This window comes from Silurus meridionalis, chromosome 1 (genome assembly GCF_014805685.1).
Source record: "Silurus meridionalis isolate SWU-2019-XX chromosome 1, ASM1480568v1, whole genome shotgun sequence".
Lineage (NCBI taxonomy): Eukaryota > Metazoa > Chordata > Actinopteri > Siluriformes > Siluridae > Silurus > Silurus meridionalis.
The window spans coordinates 8,323,645-8,343,967 of record NC_060884.1 but is presented as its reverse complement, the minus strand read 5'-3'; the positions used below and the strand labels follow the sequence as shown (position 1 = coordinate 8,343,967).

Here is a 20,323-nt window from a genome sequence, read left to right as displayed (position 1 = left end):
TAATGTGGACATTTTAAAGCTTATAGTGGCTGCTTCAGTTAAAAAAAAAAAAAACGTAAGGTGTAAATTGTGTAAATCAACATTTATAGTGTTTTTAATGATAATTGCAGATGGCAGGTTGACAACCATGCTTTAAAATAAGACATTTTATTCAGGTTTAAAGATTTCACCATCTAAAATGTTTTTAATTTTGTATAATAATTAACTGAGATATGCATAAATTATAGACACCACATTTAGTTTTTATTTTATTTAGTTTTAGATTATTGATATTTGCTTGAAATTGATGCATAATCATGCTCTTAGTGTGTGCATTTTGTCAAAGTTTCACCAACATGTTAATAACTCATTTAACTCATGTTGTGATGTCTCGTGTGTAAAGGCTTTGTTTTAGCCTAACTAGCTATATTTCAGATAAATGACTAGCTAAATGCTGAGATTTGCACAATATACAAGATCACAATATAATTTAAAAAAGGTAATTAACTGTGTTTCCCTACACAATGACAATGAATTTCCAATGGCCGAGTTCATTTTGCCCCAACCTTACCCGCATATAATAATTACTTTTAAAAGTTACACGTACTAGTGTTTGAGCTGTGGTGTGCTTCTTCAGTACCACTGTTATTATATAAAGACACAGTTTACATTCACATCTTAGATTTCCATAGGAGCAGGGTTTGATACAAATAACCGTTTTGCTGGAAGTGGAGTGAAACTGTTATACTTTCACGTTAATCAGTGAGTGGATTTCTACTGTTGTCTAATTAACTTCAGGGGACAATTAGCCAGTCACAATGTAGCACACACCTAATTTAGTTACAAGTTATTTGTATAGGCCTTGTAACCAGTGATGGACAAAGTACACAAACCACTACAAAAAAATTGTGTAAATAAATGTTGCCACAGGTGTTGTTGCAATTTGGCATCCGGAGTTATGTTTGTGCTAAGTAGATACCACCAAGCATCCGCCCTGATTGGTGGCTTGCTGTGTGCTTCAACAAGTTTTTATCCACTGATATATAAAAATGAAGGAGTGAATTTACAAAATGTAGTTCAGGAAAAAAAAAATCTTTACAGAAATAAAGGCATTTTAACGTTAAGCTGGCAAGAACAATCTGTGTTTATCTTCGGTTGCATCATTATTATTTCTAGCAAAAACTCTGCTCAAATTCATGCTTTTCCGGAACTCACTATTATATACTGTTATAAGAGTCTAATAAATGCCACACGGAGTGAAAGCTATTAGAAAACTAGCTATCAAAGAATGTAAACTTAAAAAAACTTACTCCAGAAACTTGTGTGTGAGTAATCAGATGTGAACTGCTATAAAGTAATGGTTGCTTATACAACAAACACTGTCTGGCTCTAAATGTTGATTTGTCCATACCCACTGATTGACAGTATATTGATCGCTCCAGACCAGTTTGTACATGAACAAATCTGAGTTTCCTCAGGAACGTATAAAGTGGTGGACAAGTTTGTGTATTCTCGGCCTTGCGCTTTGAGCGATTAAAAAAGAACAAACATTATAATAAAAATATTTAAAACTCACTGTGGCTATTCACTGTACCGGAAATATGATTTGTTTGATGAAGGATTCACAGAATAAAGACTGTTAAAGTATCCTGAAATAAGTAGAAGTCATGTATAACGTATCTTTAGAAAATACACTGTACATCACATCACATACACATCTGTATTACACAAATTAGCTCTAACAAATGTAAACTATTAAATGTAATGTAATCTAAATCTTTTTTCCCATTTATGTAAATGCATTTAATTTATGGCAATTCAATTGATTACGCAGTATAATCAATTTTATAAAGTGTATTGCATTAATGATTCACTCTATTTTTATAAAATATAATAAAAATATTTTATATATTATTTAACTAAGCAGGAGTTTTATTGTTAAGTTTTTTAAGAATGTCAACTGTTCAAATGTTGATCACAAATATTAATAATAATAAACTGTTAATAAAAAAAAATTACAAGCAATAATATGTTTTGCATTTCTTCTCCCTAACTGTACCAAAACTGATCCAAACCGTAACTTGAAAAGCGAGGTATGTCCTGAACTGTCAATTCTGTGTACGTTACACCCCTAGTGATTCTTCAACATGGGCAGTTTATATAGCACTATTTATGAAGGTGCATCACTTGAATTTATAGCCAGTTACCAATTTGCAGATATGTGGGATACCAAAACACTCTTGGTATAGTATTGGCAAGAAAACCTTGAGAGGAACAAGAATCATCTTTTATTTGAGTGACCCCAAAAGTGCATTCATTAAAGCTTCATTTTGTGCAATCCTTTTTATTTCTAATGCTGATGGTGACTTATTTATTTATTTATTTATTTATTTATTTATTTATTTATTATGCATGATTGATTGAACCAGAAACAAATAGTATTTTTATTTTTAAACACATAGTTAATGACTGCAGTTATAATAGTGTTATTGGGTTTAAATGTTGAACCTGTGAAATTTTTGTTAGAATTCTGAATAGTTTCTACTGATGAGAAGCCATAAATTAAACATTGTTTAAGACAAGTTATTGTGCCTTAGACTTTTGCACAGTACTATGCTTTGGTAGAGTGCACAATGTGGACAATTATGTGGATCATTGCATCCATATGTGTTTGCCGAATATTGCATTCCAACACCACAGACGTAAATACAGAGAGGTTGTTAAGGTCATTTGATTAAAGTACATTAGTATGGTTGGGCACTGATGTTCAGATGAGTAGCTCATGTGCAGTCTGGGGTTAAGGTCATTAGAGTGTTTTTATCTATCTATCTTTTAATGTGCTCTTAGTTTATAAACCTTACATTGTGCACAGGAGTATTTCCATGCTGGAACAGGTTTGGATCCACCCTTTTGTCCCAGTGAAGGGAAATCCTATCATGCATGGTCAACTGGTTTAAGTTCTGGTGATTGACCTGGTCAGCTTAAAATTGTCCACTTTCTGTCTTGAAGTACTTTGTTGTTTTGGCTGTGTGTTTTGCGTCACTGTCGTGCTGCATGATGAAGCTCCTTTCAGGTAGTTTTTAATCATTTTCTTTGTAAACTGTAATGCAGAATGTTTATGTAGATTTCCAAACATGACACTATAACCATTGAGCTTGACTAGTGAGCTCATATGTTTTGGATCATAAGCAAATCCTTTCTTTATCCACATTTTGGCCTTTTCAGCACTTTGGTAGAGGGTAATCCTGGTTCCAGAACTTTTGTGGCTCATCTCTGTTCTCACCCCTACAAGAAATAAAGTAATAAAGTACAAATGAAACTGATAAACAACACATTTCACTAATTAAAACTTCTGTGCCCCCATTTTATGTTTTATGTGCACGTCAAACAGATAAAGCAATGAATATATTTGGACAGTGAAAACTAGTGTGCATCAGGGAAAGATATTTTCGTTTCTCTGCTCTAAAGGCAGGATCTGTAGCTATTCATGTTTTTACCCAGACATTGATGCATTTGCATCTAAGAAGAGATGCAGGTATTTGGCTTGAACCAATGTGCATCACAGTGTAGCAAACTGAGCTTGAATTTTGTCTTCATACACTTTTTTTTTTTTTTTTTTGAAGGAAATGATTTTTTTTGGTTGTTTTGTTGTTGGCCTGTAAAAAAAGATTTACATTAAAAAGGAACTCGAAAGGCTTTTGATAGACATAATAAGAAATGAATACCACTGATATGTGTGTTTATTTCAAATTTAATTTCTCATGTGTTTATAATAAGCTTTGGTTGTTCCAGATTTAATGTTTACGCAAAACTAAAGTTTGTTTCCATATGAAAGGGTTCAACATTACATACAACATACAATTTTTCAATAAATATTGAGTTTGGCCCGCAAATTCGTCCCAGTTTATAATTTTGGCTCGCTGTGAATTTGAGTTTGACACCCCTGACTTAGACTATAAGATGGTGAATGAAACAGTGAAGCATGTTGGTGGTAGCATCATATTTGGGGATGGCTCTTATTGGCAGGAGTGGGGATATTGCTCAGATTTAAGGGAAGTATGAGTAGAACCATGTAAAGGTATACCTTACAGAAACTTGCACATGATGACAGAGTGGGGCAGTGGTGCATTTTTCAGAATGGCAGCAACCTAAAACACAGTCACTGAAATTGGAGTGTCTTGTGTTATCACTGGCCCCTCTTATTTTTTTTTATTAGCTAATAGATTTTGATAATTTTGCAGCATGTAGTTGAAATTATAATTAAACTATAATATATTTTTGTATAATAAATAGAGGGTATTGTTCCCAGTTGTTAATAGATTAGAGGTCTTTGGCCAGTTTACCAGTTTTAGAGTTTTTGAGATGTTAGACATTATAGGGGCTTTTTTTCAATAGGTCTTCATACTTTTTTTTTTTTTTTTTTTTTTGTAATTGGATATTCATAATTTTTCTGTAATTCTAAATTAAAACACGGCTCCTCATATGTGTTGCTGTACATGACATGTATACATATATGCTGGTTATATAATTTTTAGTTGTCAGCCTCAGACAGTTTGAACTTGAACGCAATAGAACAAAAGTATTGACTTTAGATGTCGACTGATTTAATCTCCCAGTCGAATAATTCCAGCTGGTGCCAGTTGCCTGTATTTGGCATCCAAACAGGGAAACCAGAAAAGCTTGAACTGTGAATATATAAAGCAAGCAGTGTTTAAACCTGCAGCAGTCACTACTAACGGATACTTAGAGTAACTTCAGGGATCTCTATTGTTAGCGAGCCTTTAACCAGCTGTAGTTTAGGCTACATGTAGGCACGGGATGCAAATCATGGTGACTGAAAGTGCACTGATTGGAGAGGCTTGTGTTGTTTAATAAATGCTTAAGCAGTTTTCTGTGTCACGCTTTATTGCTTAACTGATTTTATGAGATGAGGGGCAAAATGTATCAGACAAAAATAATCTGCATCGTATATCAGCTATTGGCAGCCCTAATTTGTAATTTCCTAATTTCACATTTTCCATGTCCCCTTTGCGAAAGGGCGAACATCCTGAACAGCAGATGGTGCGAGTGCAAGGCAGGAAAGCAGTGCAAAGCAACCAAGCAGCTCTCTAATTATTAGGGATGCACCGAAATGAAAATTCTTGGCCGAAACCGAAAACCGAAAAAGAGGAAAGCAAAACCGAAAACCGAAACACAGAAAGAAATTGTGCCAATTATTATTACCATTGCATTTATGGCTATGACTGTGTACTAACCTTACTAAAATCAAAGCATTTCAAATTACAAATTATGAAAATATTTATTTATAGCACATTGCAACAGTGCACAGGATAAAATAAAAAAAAAATTCTAACTTAAATGTTTAACTTAAATGCACTTTAATAATAATGGTCTGCTGAAAGGTTGTAAAATTAAGTATGTTCTTTCAGAAAAACAAAGTGCATTCAGAACAAGTGCAACTGCTTAAAGATACAACAATACAACACTCTCACCAGGAATCTTACTGCCTTTTCAAAAACGTCCACCACAGACGGAGTGCGCGTGCTCGGAGGGGTTTTGCTGTTCTGTGCCGCGTTCCTCTCATATTCAGCATAGCGATCGGGATGTTTGGATTTCAGGTGATAAATTAAACCCGACGTGGAGAAAGTCTTTGCAGACGCATTCCTTTAGAAATTTCGCGATTACATGTTTTGCAAATCGCTATCCGTGGATCTTTCTCAGATATACTGAAATACGTCCACACCGACAAGCACATGCAGGCCGCGGTTTCTGTTTGCGTCATCACAACAAACTGTTTCGGCCGTGTTTTTTCGGTGATCAAACCGAAAATGCGCTTTTGGGCCATTTTCGGCCGAAAATTTTCGGTGGCCGAATATTCGGTGCATCCCTACTAATTATAATTACCAACATTATTTGTTGAATATAACATTTAGCATTTTGGTATAGTGCCGGTACTGGGAATCTGGTTAAAGTTGAGGGTTGCATGGATTCCACTCAATATCAGCAGATTCTTGAGAATAATGTTGAGAAAATCGGGGCTGGATATTTCAAAAAGACAACGACCCAAAACATTGCTTAAAATCTACTCAGGCATTTATGCAGAGGAACAAGTACAATGTTCTGGAATGGCCATCCCAGTCCCCAGACCTGAATGTCTTTGAACCTCTGTGGGGTGATTTGAAGCGGGCTGTCCATGCTCGGCAACCATCAAACCAACTGAACTGGAGATGTTTTGTAAGGAGGAATGGTTCAAAATACATTCATCCAGAATCCAGACACTTATTACAGGCTATAGGAAGCATCTAGAGGCTGTTATTTCTGCTTAAAGAGGCTCTACTAATTATTGATTTGATTTTTCTGTTGGGGTGCCCAAATTTATGCACCTGTCTAATTTTGTTTTGATGCATATTGCATTTTCTGTTATTCCAATAAACCTTATTTCACCACTGAAATATTACTGTGTCCTTCAGTTATTTAATAGATCAAAATAAAATTGCTGATCCAAACACCCAAATATTTATAAATGAAAATCTTGGACATTGTCAGGGGTTCCTAAACTTTTGCATACAACTATCTTTCTCTCTCTCTTTCTTCTCTCTCTCTCTTTCTCTCTCTCTCTCTCTCTCTCTCTCTCTCTCTCTCTCTTGATATAGATATAGATATATAGATATATAAATAGTGTTTGCCACCTTCACGTCTGTCTGACTGACTAACTAACTAACTAAATCAATGTTTTTGGCCTGAAGTTTAAAGCTGTTGGTGTATGAACGAGACTCTTCTGCTTCATCTGTCTTGCTTCGTCTTCTCCAGAGATGATTGTTAGACAGAGTTCTCTCCAGGGATCGGAAGCTTAGTTTGATACCATGCGTTTCTATTGATTGTAGCCCATTTAATTTTCAGTGTCACTGACACTACAGAGGGAGTGATGCTGCAAAAAAAATTTAAAAAAATTTACATTTTATTTATTTATTAGTTTTTTTTTTTATGTGGTGGAAACGGGCTTCCAGATGAATCTTCTCCTCTCCTCTTGCTTTTTTTCTTCCTCTTCCTTCATTATTTCATTCTGCAGCATCTTCTGTGTTTACCTGACCAGAGCGCTCTTCTGGATGTGTGGTTGTAATTTGTTTTAAATCCATGTGATCAATCATTGTTGATTTCAGTAAACCAGCACGCGAACCGATTGGAAGATGACAGACATTTAGCATGTTATAGAGATTATATAAATTGTTTTGTTATATTTTATAAAATTATATTTTAATTATATAAAATAATTTTTGTCTTGTTTTTGTGTGCAACATACCCCTGGTGTTTAGTAATTAATTAATAGCCATCAATAATCCACGTACAAATTAGCACATGATTGGGGGTCACAGATTTTTTAGTTTGATCAGCCTTATGGTTCCTGTGAAATCATATGACTGTTGCTCTGCCCATTTTATGGCCCACAACCTAAACTTTTGTTTTGTGAGTGAATAAAAGCTGTCAGCAATGAGTTAGATCTGTTTAAGTAAATCTGGCTCATTAGAAATGATGGCAGATTGTATTGTAAAACAAAACTGCAAATGGATTGTATCGGAGTTTCAGTGTGTAAGCAAAAGAAAACTTAGTCAGTTAATGGTTCATGTTGCATTTTGTGGAATTTTTTTTTTTAAGGTGCAATATGTCATTTTAATTTCTTACAGACGAAACAGCATATAACATTTATTAATAAGTTTTGCATATTATGCCAATTACTATATGTACAAATTCTAAACATTCTGTTCTAAACATTCATTGAGCAAAGAGAAAGCGCATGTAGTCCAACACCGTCTGAACTGTAATGAAAAGCTAAACTGTGTATTTTTTTTTTTTTTTTTTTTTTAGTAAAACTAGAAAAAATGCAGATGACCTATGCTACACATTAGTGACCTGCACAGGATGAACTTTTCAGTCCTGCTCCCGCAAGGTTCTGTTCCGCTCCCGCAAAAAAAAAAAAATAATAATAATTTTCTCCCGCAGGAAAAATGTATAAGTAGTTTTATTTTCAATGCACTGACTGAAGCTTCTTGCTTCACTTTTAAATATGAATGAAAAATAAACATAAAATAAACGTTTCATTTTATTTGAGCTTCACTTTTTAAGTAAATAATTAACAAGGAACTTTTCAGAACATAAAATATCAACTGAAACGATATAAAAAACAGCCCAAGGTTTTGTGTTGTATGATCCTTTCTTTAATAAAACTTTCTTTCGGCTTCTCCCGTTAGGGTTCGCCACAGCGGACCATCCGCATGTTTGATTTGGCTTTCTGTAATAATGAAGTAATATCTGTAGCACTCAGCGATTCTTCGCTGTCTTGTGGACAGACTTGAGACAGACATTGTTGCCTCGGTGTACTCTAGTAGTTACAGCGCATGATAGTTCGCTTCCGACCTTGTGCCTGTAAATCGTTTTCTTTCATTTTAGTTGCCATTATTGCTTTTGTGCAGCAGATACATAATTATTTAAAAAAAATAAATTACTAAAAACAAAAACTTATTTGCGGTAGTCACGTGATTCATTTTTATTCTTCTGCAACCCACACACACACACACACACACACACACACACACACACACGAGTATTTTAACGCTGCACTTGTTTGCATCGGGTTTTGTGGGTACAAGTGTATGGTTTGAATTCTTAGATGAATTCTCAAATCAACACGCACAATAGAGTGCATTTTTATTTATTTACAAAAATAAATCTAAAATGACAAAGCCAGGTATTAAAAATGTATGGCTGGTGTCTTTACTTTATGGCACTGTATTAACACACACCTGAATGCTCCATACCAGCAAACTGCTAAACCTGTTATAGATATATACAGGGAGTGCAGAATTATTAGGCAAATGAGTATTTTGACCACATCATCCTCGTTATGCATGTTGTCTTACTCCAAGCTGTATAGGCTGGAAAGCCTACTACCAATTAAGCATATTAGGTGATGTGCATCTCTGTAATGAGAAGGGGTGTGGTCTAATGACATCAACACCCTATATCAGGTGTGCATAATTATTAGGCAACTTCCTTTCCTTTGGCAAAATGGGTCAAAAGAAGGACTTGACAGGCTCAGAAAAGCCAAAAATAGTGAGATATATTGCAGAGGGATGCAGCAGTCTTAAAATAGCCAAGCTTCTGAAGCGTGATCATCGAACAATCAAGCGTTTCATTCAAAATAGTCGACAGGGTCGCAAGAAGCGTGTGGAAAAACCAAGGCGCAAAATAACTGCCCGTGAACTGAGAAAAGTCAAGCGTGCAGCTGCCAAGATGCCACTTGCCACCAGTTTGGCCATATTTCAGAGCTGCAACATCACTGGGTGCCCAAAAGCACAAGGTGTGCAATACTCAGAGACATGGCCAAGGTAAGAAAGGCAGAAAGTCGACCACCACTGAACAAGACACACAAGCTGAAACGTCAAGACTGGGCCAAGAAATATCTCAAGACTGATTTTTCTAAGGTTTTATGGACTGATGAAATGAGAGTGAGTCTTGATGGGCCAGATGGATGGGCCCGTGGCTGGATTGGTAAAGGGCAGAGAGCTCCAGTCCGACTCAGACGCCAGCAAGGTGGAGGTGGAGTACTGGTTTGGGCTGGTATCATCAAAGATGAGCTTGTGGGGCCTTTTCGGGTTGAGGATGGAGTCAAGCTGAACTCCCAGTCCTACTGCCAGTTTCTGGAAGACACCTTCTTCAAGCAGTGGTACAGGAAGAAGTCTGCATCCTTCAAGAAAAACATGATTTTCATGCAGGACAATGCTCCATCACACACGCCCAAGTACTCCACAGCGTGGCTGGCAAGAAAGGGTATAAAAGAAGAAAATCTAATGATATGGCCTCCTTGTTCACCTGATCTGAACCCCATTGAGAACCTGTGGTCCATCATCAAATGTGCGATTTACAAGGAGGGAAAACAGTACACCTCTCTGAACAGTGTCTGGGAGGCTGTGGTTGCTGCTGCACGCAATGTTGATGGTGAACAGATCAAAACACTGACAGAATCCATGGATGGCAGGCTTTTGAGTGTCCTTGCAAAGAAAGGTGGCTATATTGGTCACTGATTTGTTTTTGTTTGGTTTTGAATGTCAGAAATGTATATTTGTGAATGTTGAGATGTTATATTGGTTTCACTGGTAAAAATAAATAATTGAAATGGGTATAAATTTGTTTTTTGTTAAGTTGCCTAATAATTATGCACAGTAATAGTCACCTGCACACACAGATATCCCCCTAAAATAGCTAAAACTAAAAACTACTTCCAAAAATATTCAGCTTTGATATTAATGAGTTTTTTGTGTTCATTGAGAACATGGTTGTTGTTCAAATTAAATCCTCAAATAAAATTAATCCTCAAAAATACAACTTGCCTAATAATTCTGCACTCCCTGTAGGCTTTTATAGAAGAGGTCATGCTTTCTTTCTTTGGGCTTCTCCCATTAGGGGTTGCCACAGCGGATCATCCGTATTCGTGATCCGCATGTTTGATTTGGCACATGTTTTTACACTGAAAGCCCTTCCTAACGCAACCCTCCCCATTTATCCGGGCTTGGGACAGGCACTAAGTGTGCACTGGCTTGTGCCTCCCTAATGGCTGGGTTATAGAGGAGGTCACACTTACTGGTAATTAATCAAGGGCATTTAAATAGTGGCACTTAGCCTCTTAATTTCCGTGGAATCAGTGTGTACTTCGGGAAACCTTGTGTGAAGAACTATTTTGGCTTTATTTTTGTAAGGAATAATGACACGGTGTAATGTCATGTGTCGTTCATCCGAGGTCGTATTCACCTAATTCTATGACCTTCAAAGGACCAGATGATTATTATGTCCTGATATGTAAAACCATAGAATTTAAAGAGGGTGTACTTTCATTTTCACATGACTACATCTGTGTAGGGCCACATATGGGATTAATAGGTATAAAGACATGTATATAATAAATAGCCAAACCAACTGTTCAAAAAGATGCTAACTTGCCACGTCTTTACCTTTGTCCCTAACTGAATGCATCACAGTTCAAAACACATTGAATGAGCACTGGAATCTTTCACTGACTTTTTATAATCTGAAGCTGTTTAATATCCACCCCTACAATCATGTCCTGGAGCACCACTATAGTTTTTCCCCATCTGTTTACCTCTGCTAAACAGAAACTTTTTTTTTTATTATTTTATTTTATTTTAGACCCATAACACTGACTGGAAAGTTTGATGAGAGTTTGACTTTTAAGGTACACAGCGTATTTAAACAGTAATTGTCTTGCCGCAATTCTGCTTGCACACACCATGTATAAACGAGTCTTCTCGGCTTTGCATTGGGAACATTGTGAATTTTCCTGTAGCAAAACAACAAACTGATGGAGCAATATGTTCAAATGGCTCAGTATCATATTAGACCATAAACCTGGAATAAAAAAAATAAGCATCAAAGTAGCAAAAGTACATTTTTGGTCATTTGTCCAAAAACATTTATGAATTTATTATTTTTTTTCTTCCTCTTGCACTCTCTCTCTTTTTAAAATTTTTATTTTATTTTATTGTTATTATTTTTTTTAAATACCTCTCTCCTGATTGCGCATGCTTTCCCACATTATATTTACTGAACTAGGCCAGAGAGGTGAATAGAAGCAGAAGTAGAAAGTAGTGTATGTATAAAAAGAAGCTGAGAGCTGCACGCTGCTCTGACCAAGTCCAAGTGGACCATCCTGGACATTAAAGGGATATTTGAAACTTGAGCTGTTCTGCAGCGTTATTGTTTTATTTAATTTGTTTATAAGCACTGTTAACATTTGACACATTCTCCCCTTTCCAGGCTGTTCGCTGCTATGAATCTCTGATCCTGAAAGCTGAAGGAAAAGTCGACCCGGAGTTATTCTGCCAGCTGGGTCACTTTAATCTTCTACTGGAGGATTACTCAAAAGGTGAGCTTCACGTAACATTCCCCTCTATTGTCTTTCAATTTTCTGCATTTCTTCATTTCTATCTTTCTTCCGGCTTCTCTGTCTCTCCTCTCCTCTTCTCACTCTGCTTGTGCCTGTTGATTGTGCTTGTTCTGAGACATGTAATACTTAAAATAATGATAATCTTCAATACCTAGTGATTACTAGTGATGTGTGGAAATTTTATACAGTATTGAGAAAAATAACAGTGATAGATATTTTTGAAGAGAAAGGTAATCATATTTTTTGTTCTTGTTGCATCAGAGAGCTGAATTGATACCAATGTGTTTTGTGGTTTTTTTTTTTTTAATTGCAGCATTATCGGCGTACCAGAGGTACTACAGTTTACAATCAGACTACTGGAAGGTAAATGCAACTGCTGTAACGTGACCACTGATTGATATAATGCTAAAAAAAAAAATACTTGCCAGGAAATTGTTGGGGTTACTGAGGCTCTACCTCAATCAGCCATACATTTAATGTCTGCCTAATAGTGTGAAGGTTCCCCTTGTGTACCCAAAACAGCTCTGGTTTGTTGAAGCATGGACTCCAAAAGACCCTTTAAATGTGTGCTGTGGTATCTTGCACTAAGACATTAACAGCAGATCTTTCAAGCGCCGATGTTGCTTCATGGATCAGTCGTATTTGTACAGCACCTCCTTTAGATGCTTGATCGGACTTAGATTCTGGACAATTTGGAGGCCAATTCAATATCAAACTCTGTTGTGTTTCACAAGACATTTCAGAACGATATTTGCAGTGTGGCAGGGCGCATTATTCTGCTGCTAAATGGTCACTTTTATTATGGAATACCACTTGATTTGGTGAACTAGGTCTTCAACGTAGGTTTCGCTAGGTCGTATGTGTCAAAGAAAAATTCACATGGATGCCCGCACCCAACCGTTACGCTGCCTCTAATGACTTGCCTTCCTACCATAGTTGATGTTCCTGGCAAGATAAAGTTTTCCCTCTGCCGTCTACTTGATGTGAAAGAAAACATGATGCATTAAATCAGGCCTACCTTCTTCCGTCGCGTTCTCAGCAGTTCGTGCTGTAGTAACTCTTCTTTGGTATTGGAGTGCTAGCATTTGATCCCCACACACATCATTGAGCCTTGACACCCATGACCCTTTTGCCATTTCACCAGATGTTCTGACCTGGTTATCTTACAATCACAATTTGTAACCTTTTGTCAAGGTGTAAGACCTTTGGTCCTCCTTATACTTGCCCATTTTTCCTGTTTCCAACAACTTTGAGAACTTAGTTTTAGATTTACGGCTTTTGACACGTTTTTATCCAGAGTAACTTGATATATCTTTTATTTTTTTTTTAATCTGAGCAGTTGAGGTTGTTTTTTTTCTAATAGCATGTGAATAGGATAGTGACGACATGGGTAGAGGATTCAGTCAAGCTAAAATATAAGAGTTTGTTGAATAAAAAGTTTGTGTGTGTGTGTGTGTGTGTTTGTGTGTGTATGTATGTATGTATGTATGTGTGTATATATATATATATATATATATATATATATATATATATATATATATATATATATACATACATACATACATAAATACACACACACTTTTTTGAATGTATTTATATGCCAAATAAAAATTATTTTGAGTAATGTTACTTATATAAAAAGCTATTAGTAGTGTGATGTCAATCGATGGTCTGAAATGTCTCATAATTTTTTTTTTTTTTTTTTTTTATAAAGAATGCTGCCTTTTTATATGGCCTCGGCATGGTGTACTTCCATTACAGTTCATTTCAGTGGTAAGTACCCGTTAAGAGTGAGTGAGTGAATATGTTGTGTGTAGCCTGTTAAATTGCTTTAGGAAATATGTAAAAATATAACACAATATTGATTATAATGATGATGAATTGTGCTCCTAAGATTAGGGTTATTGATTCTGTCGCCTGGATGTAATTTCCCCTGTTTGATCAGTCATCAGCTGAGCAACCAGGCCTACTGCACTAAACTCATTTTTCATCATTTTTTCCTATCAGCCTAAAGACTGTGACTATACGGTGTTAGCAGAAAGACTGAAATAATGCGACTGGTATATATTCCATAGCTGAATGAGAAAAACATAGTTTTCAATCATTAATAGAGGTCATTGGTAAATGGTTCAGGTGCCAGGAAGGATTTAGTAAGTTTAATCACTCTTTACAATTTGCCACACTTGGGGCCTTTTCGTACCAATCAGTCATCGCCTGACCATGTTCATGCCTTCACGGCCACAAATTACTTACCTTCTAAGGGCTTAAAGCATGAAAGTGCACTTGCAGATGTAGTCCATTAAACACTATTGGCATCAATTTTATAAGGAACACCTGCACGTTCATGCAGTTATCTGATGACAGCTGAGCAGTGCAGATACAGGCCATGAAATTTGGGTTTAAACATCTGAATGAAAAAGTGTCATCTTTGCTTATAGTGTGGATATTCTTGCCAACTCAATTGTGTATTTCAGAAATTGCATATGGGATTTTCACACACACAGCATTTTTTATTTTTTAGAGGTTTCACACAATGATAAAATAAATAACCACAGATTGGGTTCTGAGGATGGAAAGGCCTTGATGATGAGTGAGGACAGAGGGAAACAGTTAGAAATGTTAATGGTGTTTTTATTTTATTTTATTTTTTATAAATTATTCCTGCCTGCTACTGAAACTGTGATATTAATATTAAAAAAAGGATCATGGTTTTGTCTGCTCCTTGCATCTTTAATTTAGACATTATAAAGCTTATAGTAGCTGCTTGTTGAGGAGGGCATTTCTCCTTTAAACAAATTCACTCATGCTGGGTGAGAAGATATAAGCATCTAGAATATAATTTATTTAATTTTGTATAATAATTAAATGATATATGCATAAATTAAATATGCGAACATTGAAAACAAGAATTTGAAAGTAGTAAAGCCGCAGTAAATCACGTTTAAAAACAGGTAAGTTAACTGTTGCAGAACGGAACGGAGAAACGCAGCAAGATAACAGGCTTAATTCTTTTTTTTTTTTATTTAAAGGAAAAAAATATGCATTGGTGTACAAATGCATAAGCATTCACCGAAAACCAATACAGTGACTAAATCTGTCATCATTTACTTGCAATCAGCTGTATTCTCTTACGCTAGTCACGCTAACCCGTAACTTGAGCAGCCCAACTATTTGATAGCAGCATTCGTTGACAGCGAAGGTCATTATCATTTGTTATCGATTTTTATCGATTAGTAGTTGCAGCCCTTTCACAGAAAGAAGTCAGGTTGCCTAAAGACAAATCACAATGTCTCTACATTATTCCTGCCAGCATTTATTGTGGCACACTCACACTTACAGAATCAAGAAATGGTGTGAGTATAGTTAGTGTTTCACCACTATCTGCAAAAAGACAATTATTTGCCCCTTTTTAAATGTTTTGTGTGTAGTTTAAAACTGTGGAGGCACATTTGTTTCATATTTCAAACAGCACAACCTTAAATGTTGTTATTCTGTAATTCATTTTTTTGTAGTTTGACGCCGCTGTGAATTATTATACATGTACAATCAGACCAAACACCTTCACTGTAACGCATGATGCATTATACCGATGTCTTATTGGAGATGAGTGGTGGAATTATTTATTTTTGGCTTTTATTTTATATATTTATTTATTTGTAGTTTTCTTGCAGATTTGTTAATGATAAACGTGTCGCAAAGGGTGTGTGCGCGGTCACATTTCTGTTTTATAATTTTGGTCTGTTTCCTTCTTCTTCTCTCCTCCTTCATGGTGGTTTCGTTTTCATGTCTATAATAAAATATGAAAAGTTCAATTATTTTGTAAAGTATATAAGCTTAAATACAACAGCTTTCGGCCACATCTTTTGATTGTCTTATTGTTGCTCGTGTTACCATGCATATGCCGTGGGGGAAAATGTATCATTATCATTCGTTGCCAATCTGTACAAAATGAGATTTGAGATTATTGAGTATTAAGATATTGTAACTATTATTGGTTTAATTTATTAATCTGTTGAACTGCTCATTAGGCTTGAAAGAGAAATGTAGTTTGTCTTTGCAGGGGGATTAAAGTATTTCAAGAGGTTCTATACATTGATCCCAGTTTCCGTCGAGCCAAGGAGATTCACCTGCGCCTTGGGCTTATGTTTAAGGTGAACACAGACTACGAGTCAAGCTTGAAGGTAGGAACCATTAACTCAAATTTTTTGACTAATTAAATTTGACAAGATTCCCAACCTACAATCATCTGTTTATTTCCTAACTAGTTTTTGGCCTTCATGTACATCAAAACTAGAATGTATATTGAAAACAGCGTTTTTAATATATTTTCCACAATCTAACGTAATTCGAAAATGTTATTATTTTTATTTTTACCTTACACTTCATAGTGGCCACATGACGGATTCAAATGAAACAGGGCAAAAATAAAATCAAGCACATGTAACCCGAGTGCTTTTACTTCCTCGCACAGAACATGAATGCATTAATATTGTATTGTTTTTTCTTTATTTGTTCTTTCCATCCTATTGAAATGTTAATGAAATTTGGCTGCCACATGCCAGTTAATTTAATGTGAAGCAGAGACTAACTTATCGTTGTAACTTTGTGTCTAAGCCACAGAAACCCCATCTGATCCATATAGTTTCATGATATGAAACATTTTACAAATAAGTTGTTAAAATGCAAGTGGTGACTGTGCTTTATTAACGTCCCCTAAACATGATGTCTATAAATGTTCCACACATTGTCCTAACGATATTTATTTATTTATTTATTTATTTATTTATTTATTTAATAAGCATGTGCTGTGTCATAATACACCACAAGGTGGCACTATACATCAACAAGTCTTCATAAACGTGCACTGGAAGATCTGTATAGTGGAAAGAAATATAATAATTAGAAATGGCAGACTTTTAGACTGTGTGTGTGTTTGTACATCACCAGGAAAGAAGATTTTGTTTTTAGCTGAAATGATATCTTCAGTCTCTCAAAGATAATGTAGCTGAATACCGTCACTGAGCACTTTGTAAGGAACACACTATTTACAGTGGGTTGTGCTTCCCTTTGCTCTGAGAACAGCCTGAAATCTCAGTTCCATGGATTCCACACGCTGTTGGAAACATTCTTTTTAATATTCTGGTCCATGTTGACATGATTGCATCATTTAATTCCTTTTTTCAGAGGTCAGAATTTAAGCTTTACTTTCATGCTGCAGATCTTTGACTGGCATATCCCAGTGGTATTCTTTTGGCTTGATATGTTGTGACCGGGAACGTCCTTTCACAGAAAAACTTGGTACTACGTCCTGAATATCATAACCTCATCTTTTATAATTTGTAATTACACATTATTTTTAAAAATGTGGATATTTAATAGCAGTTTTTAGCACTTTTAGAAGACCGACAGCAAATCATTACTGACAGAAATACAAAAACAAACTACCAAATTACTAATTCAGAGAATCCACAACTGATTGTAACGCATCTAACAGGTTAATGCGATGTCCTTCAGGAACTGTCTTCTCCACTGTCCAGAGAGCGGGCACACGTGAGTGATACTGGGCAGGTGGGAAAACACAGAGCGAATTAGCGGAGTCAGTGGAGTGGTAACAGAACGCTTCGAGCTGGGCGGATTGGGGGTTTGGTCAGAGAAGCACCTCACCCGATGAGGGCAGAGGGGCAGTGGCTTTAGCCAATGGGCCGGCCCCCTGTTCACAGCCCTTGTGTTACTATGGCAGTAAATCTTGCTCTATGTACCTGCATAGACCACACATGTTAATCAGTTCTCTTTACCGGCTAAACATATTTCACCAAAATATCATTTTTGATGGTTTCCCATTAAATCCAAGTTAAATTCACAAACCTTTTTATCTCTCAGGAGGTCTACATGTGATAGATAAAATGGCTTGCTGCAATGGTGCACTAATCTTTAAGTGCATTTTTTACTTCAAACTATGTTTCATTAGATAAAAAACAAAACATAGCCACCATTGGCCAATCAGCTTGCTGTGTTAGCATTCAATGTATTTTAGCATTAAACCACTGTTGTGAAACTTGGAGTATAATTATCTATGCTTTATTGTTCTGTTGATCCATTAAGCTTGAGTGGTATTTGTTTTCCCACAGATTAATTCATGCAGCTGCATGAAACACATCTTATAAACAGTGATTCAGAGTAGGGCATCCGAATATGGAATCTGTTGCTGGTCTGGCTTTATATGACATGGCCATTCATAAAGGCAGGGCTAAAGTCAAATAACTGGTTTTCAGGAAAGTAGGTTTGAGTCAACATTTGTACAGTGCTTCTATGGCTTTATCTATAAGTGTATTTTTGGATGGCTTACTGGAAAAAGGTGGCCACCATCAATTTTCAGCAGGCATATGAAAAGATTCACACAAAGCTATTTGACACTTGAATGGTAGGTTCAGGGACGCACCTAATAGAGTTGCATCTAAAATAAACGCGTTGAAATCTCTTGGAAAGTAAGGTGTATCAATTGTTGGTTTGGGCCATTTAGCTCTGCCTAGCCTATTCTGTCTTAATTAATACTCAGAGTCTGAAACTCGGTTATCAAAAACATTTATAAACATTCTGGACCACCATATGCCCAATCAGTTCTAATAAGGCAGAGCCTAATTTACTCACAGCTGTAACTCGTGATTGCTTACATAATTAGCTCAAAAGGCATACACAGGACAAGCTTCTAGTTAGGGCTGTTGGATTAATTTGCAAAGATAAATAATTTGACATTATTGGCTTTGTTATCATTATGCCGCTTGATATTATGTATTCCTTTTTTATTGTTCTATATAATTTGTCAAGAACTGGGCTGAAATTTGCTTGCGTGGCTGTATTTTATGATTCCATGTGTAATACTTGCATTTGGAATCTGTTAGTTGTTTATCCATTATTTATGGATGACGGCACACAACCAGTTAATGAAGCAAAATAAGCTCATAAGATTCAATTGGGTAATTGACTACAACAAACTTGGCCTGCAGCAACAGAGAAAAGGCCTGTTCCCAGCAGCTCGGCTGATGCACCGACCTCTGAGCGCAGTACCCCCAGGTCCCTCTTACAGCACTTCAGTAGCAAGCGTGAGTGCACCACCTGCTACAGTTCACACAGAGAGCACTGAATGCGAGTTATCCGATATTAAAACGGCATCTTGCCTTTAGCAGCATTTAGCAAAAAGCCCAGGTGTAAATACGATGAGAACAGTATATTATTTGGGTTTACTTACATTGGCAATGCAGTGCATTACCAGCCACTCTGTTATATGTGCAAAAGTATTAACTTATAAGCGTCAGAACCTATTTTACAGCCCTTCACACTTTAGAAGAGCGATGATTTAGTTAATACATTAAAAGCAACCTGAATCCAATTGAGCATGCACTTTTACTTGCTGAAGGCAAAATAGTCCACGAATAAAAACCAATATCAACCAATAGAAACAGCTGCAGTAAAGGGTTTATAGATTAGCAAAGAAACAATCCTAGGTGACATCTGTGGGGATTTAGACTTAAGATTGTAATTAACTACAAATGATTTGCAAACAATTGTTACAAATGACAATCTAATTTACGAATTCTAGTTTGTCGAATTACTTTTGGTTCCTTAGAAATGGAGTCATCACATGTAAACAGTGCTGCATTTCATACACTATTTACCCATTTTTGAATGTAAATACATTCAAAGATGGAAGTCTGCATTTGTAATAACTTGTTTATTATTTAAAATCCGATATACTGTTGTAGGCAGCTAATGTTGATGTTTATAGACTTGATCGTATTTTTTTACACGTCACTTTTTCAATACTGCTCATTAACGCAGTTATCCAATCATCTATTCATGTTGCAGCTTCACAATTCATAAAATCTTGCAGATGCACTCAAGAGGTTCAGTTCACAGTAAAACATAAAAAATAAGGAAAGTTCTCTCGGACATTGCCTTTTTTTGCCATTGACGTTGGTCGGTTGGTTGTGGCAGGAACTGCTGAATTTCTGGGATTTACACACAGAAGTCAGTACAGTTACACAGGATGGTATGTGTGGAGATGGTCTGCAGGCTAAAACACATTGGTGATGAGGGGTTCAGAGGAGAATGTAGAGACTGAGAAACTCAAATAAGAACTCATTACAACCGTGGTGAGCACAAAAGCATGTCGGAGTTCATAAAGCACCAAACCTTTGGTTGTTATGAATTCCGATGGACGGGCCATAATAGCAAAAGAAGGCCTGAGTCCAGTTTCAGTGTATACACACACACACACACACACACACACACACACACACACACACACACACATCATTAATCTCATATATATATATATATATATATATATATATATATATATATATATATATATATATATATATATATATA

General features: G+C 36.1%; 1 protein-coding gene across 2 annotated transcripts in view; it reads left to right on the top strand.

Moving 5' to 3' along the window:
* Positions 1–20,323, top strand: part of kdm6al (lysine (K)-specific demethylase 6A, like) — a 74,080-nt gene that overhangs the window by 9,422 nt on the left and 44,335 nt on the right. For both annotated transcript variants that reach the window (XM_046854762.1, XM_046854854.1), the window contains exons 3-6: positions 11,806–11,914; positions 12,249–12,298; positions 13,650–13,708; positions 15,996–16,116. In XM_046854762.1, coding sequence (XP_046710718.1) covers positions 11,806–11,914; positions 12,249–12,298; positions 13,650–13,708; positions 15,996–16,116 — 339 coding nt within the window. The remainder of the gene's footprint in view (positions 1–11,805; positions 11,915–12,248; positions 12,299–13,649; positions 13,709–15,995; positions 16,117–20,323) is intronic.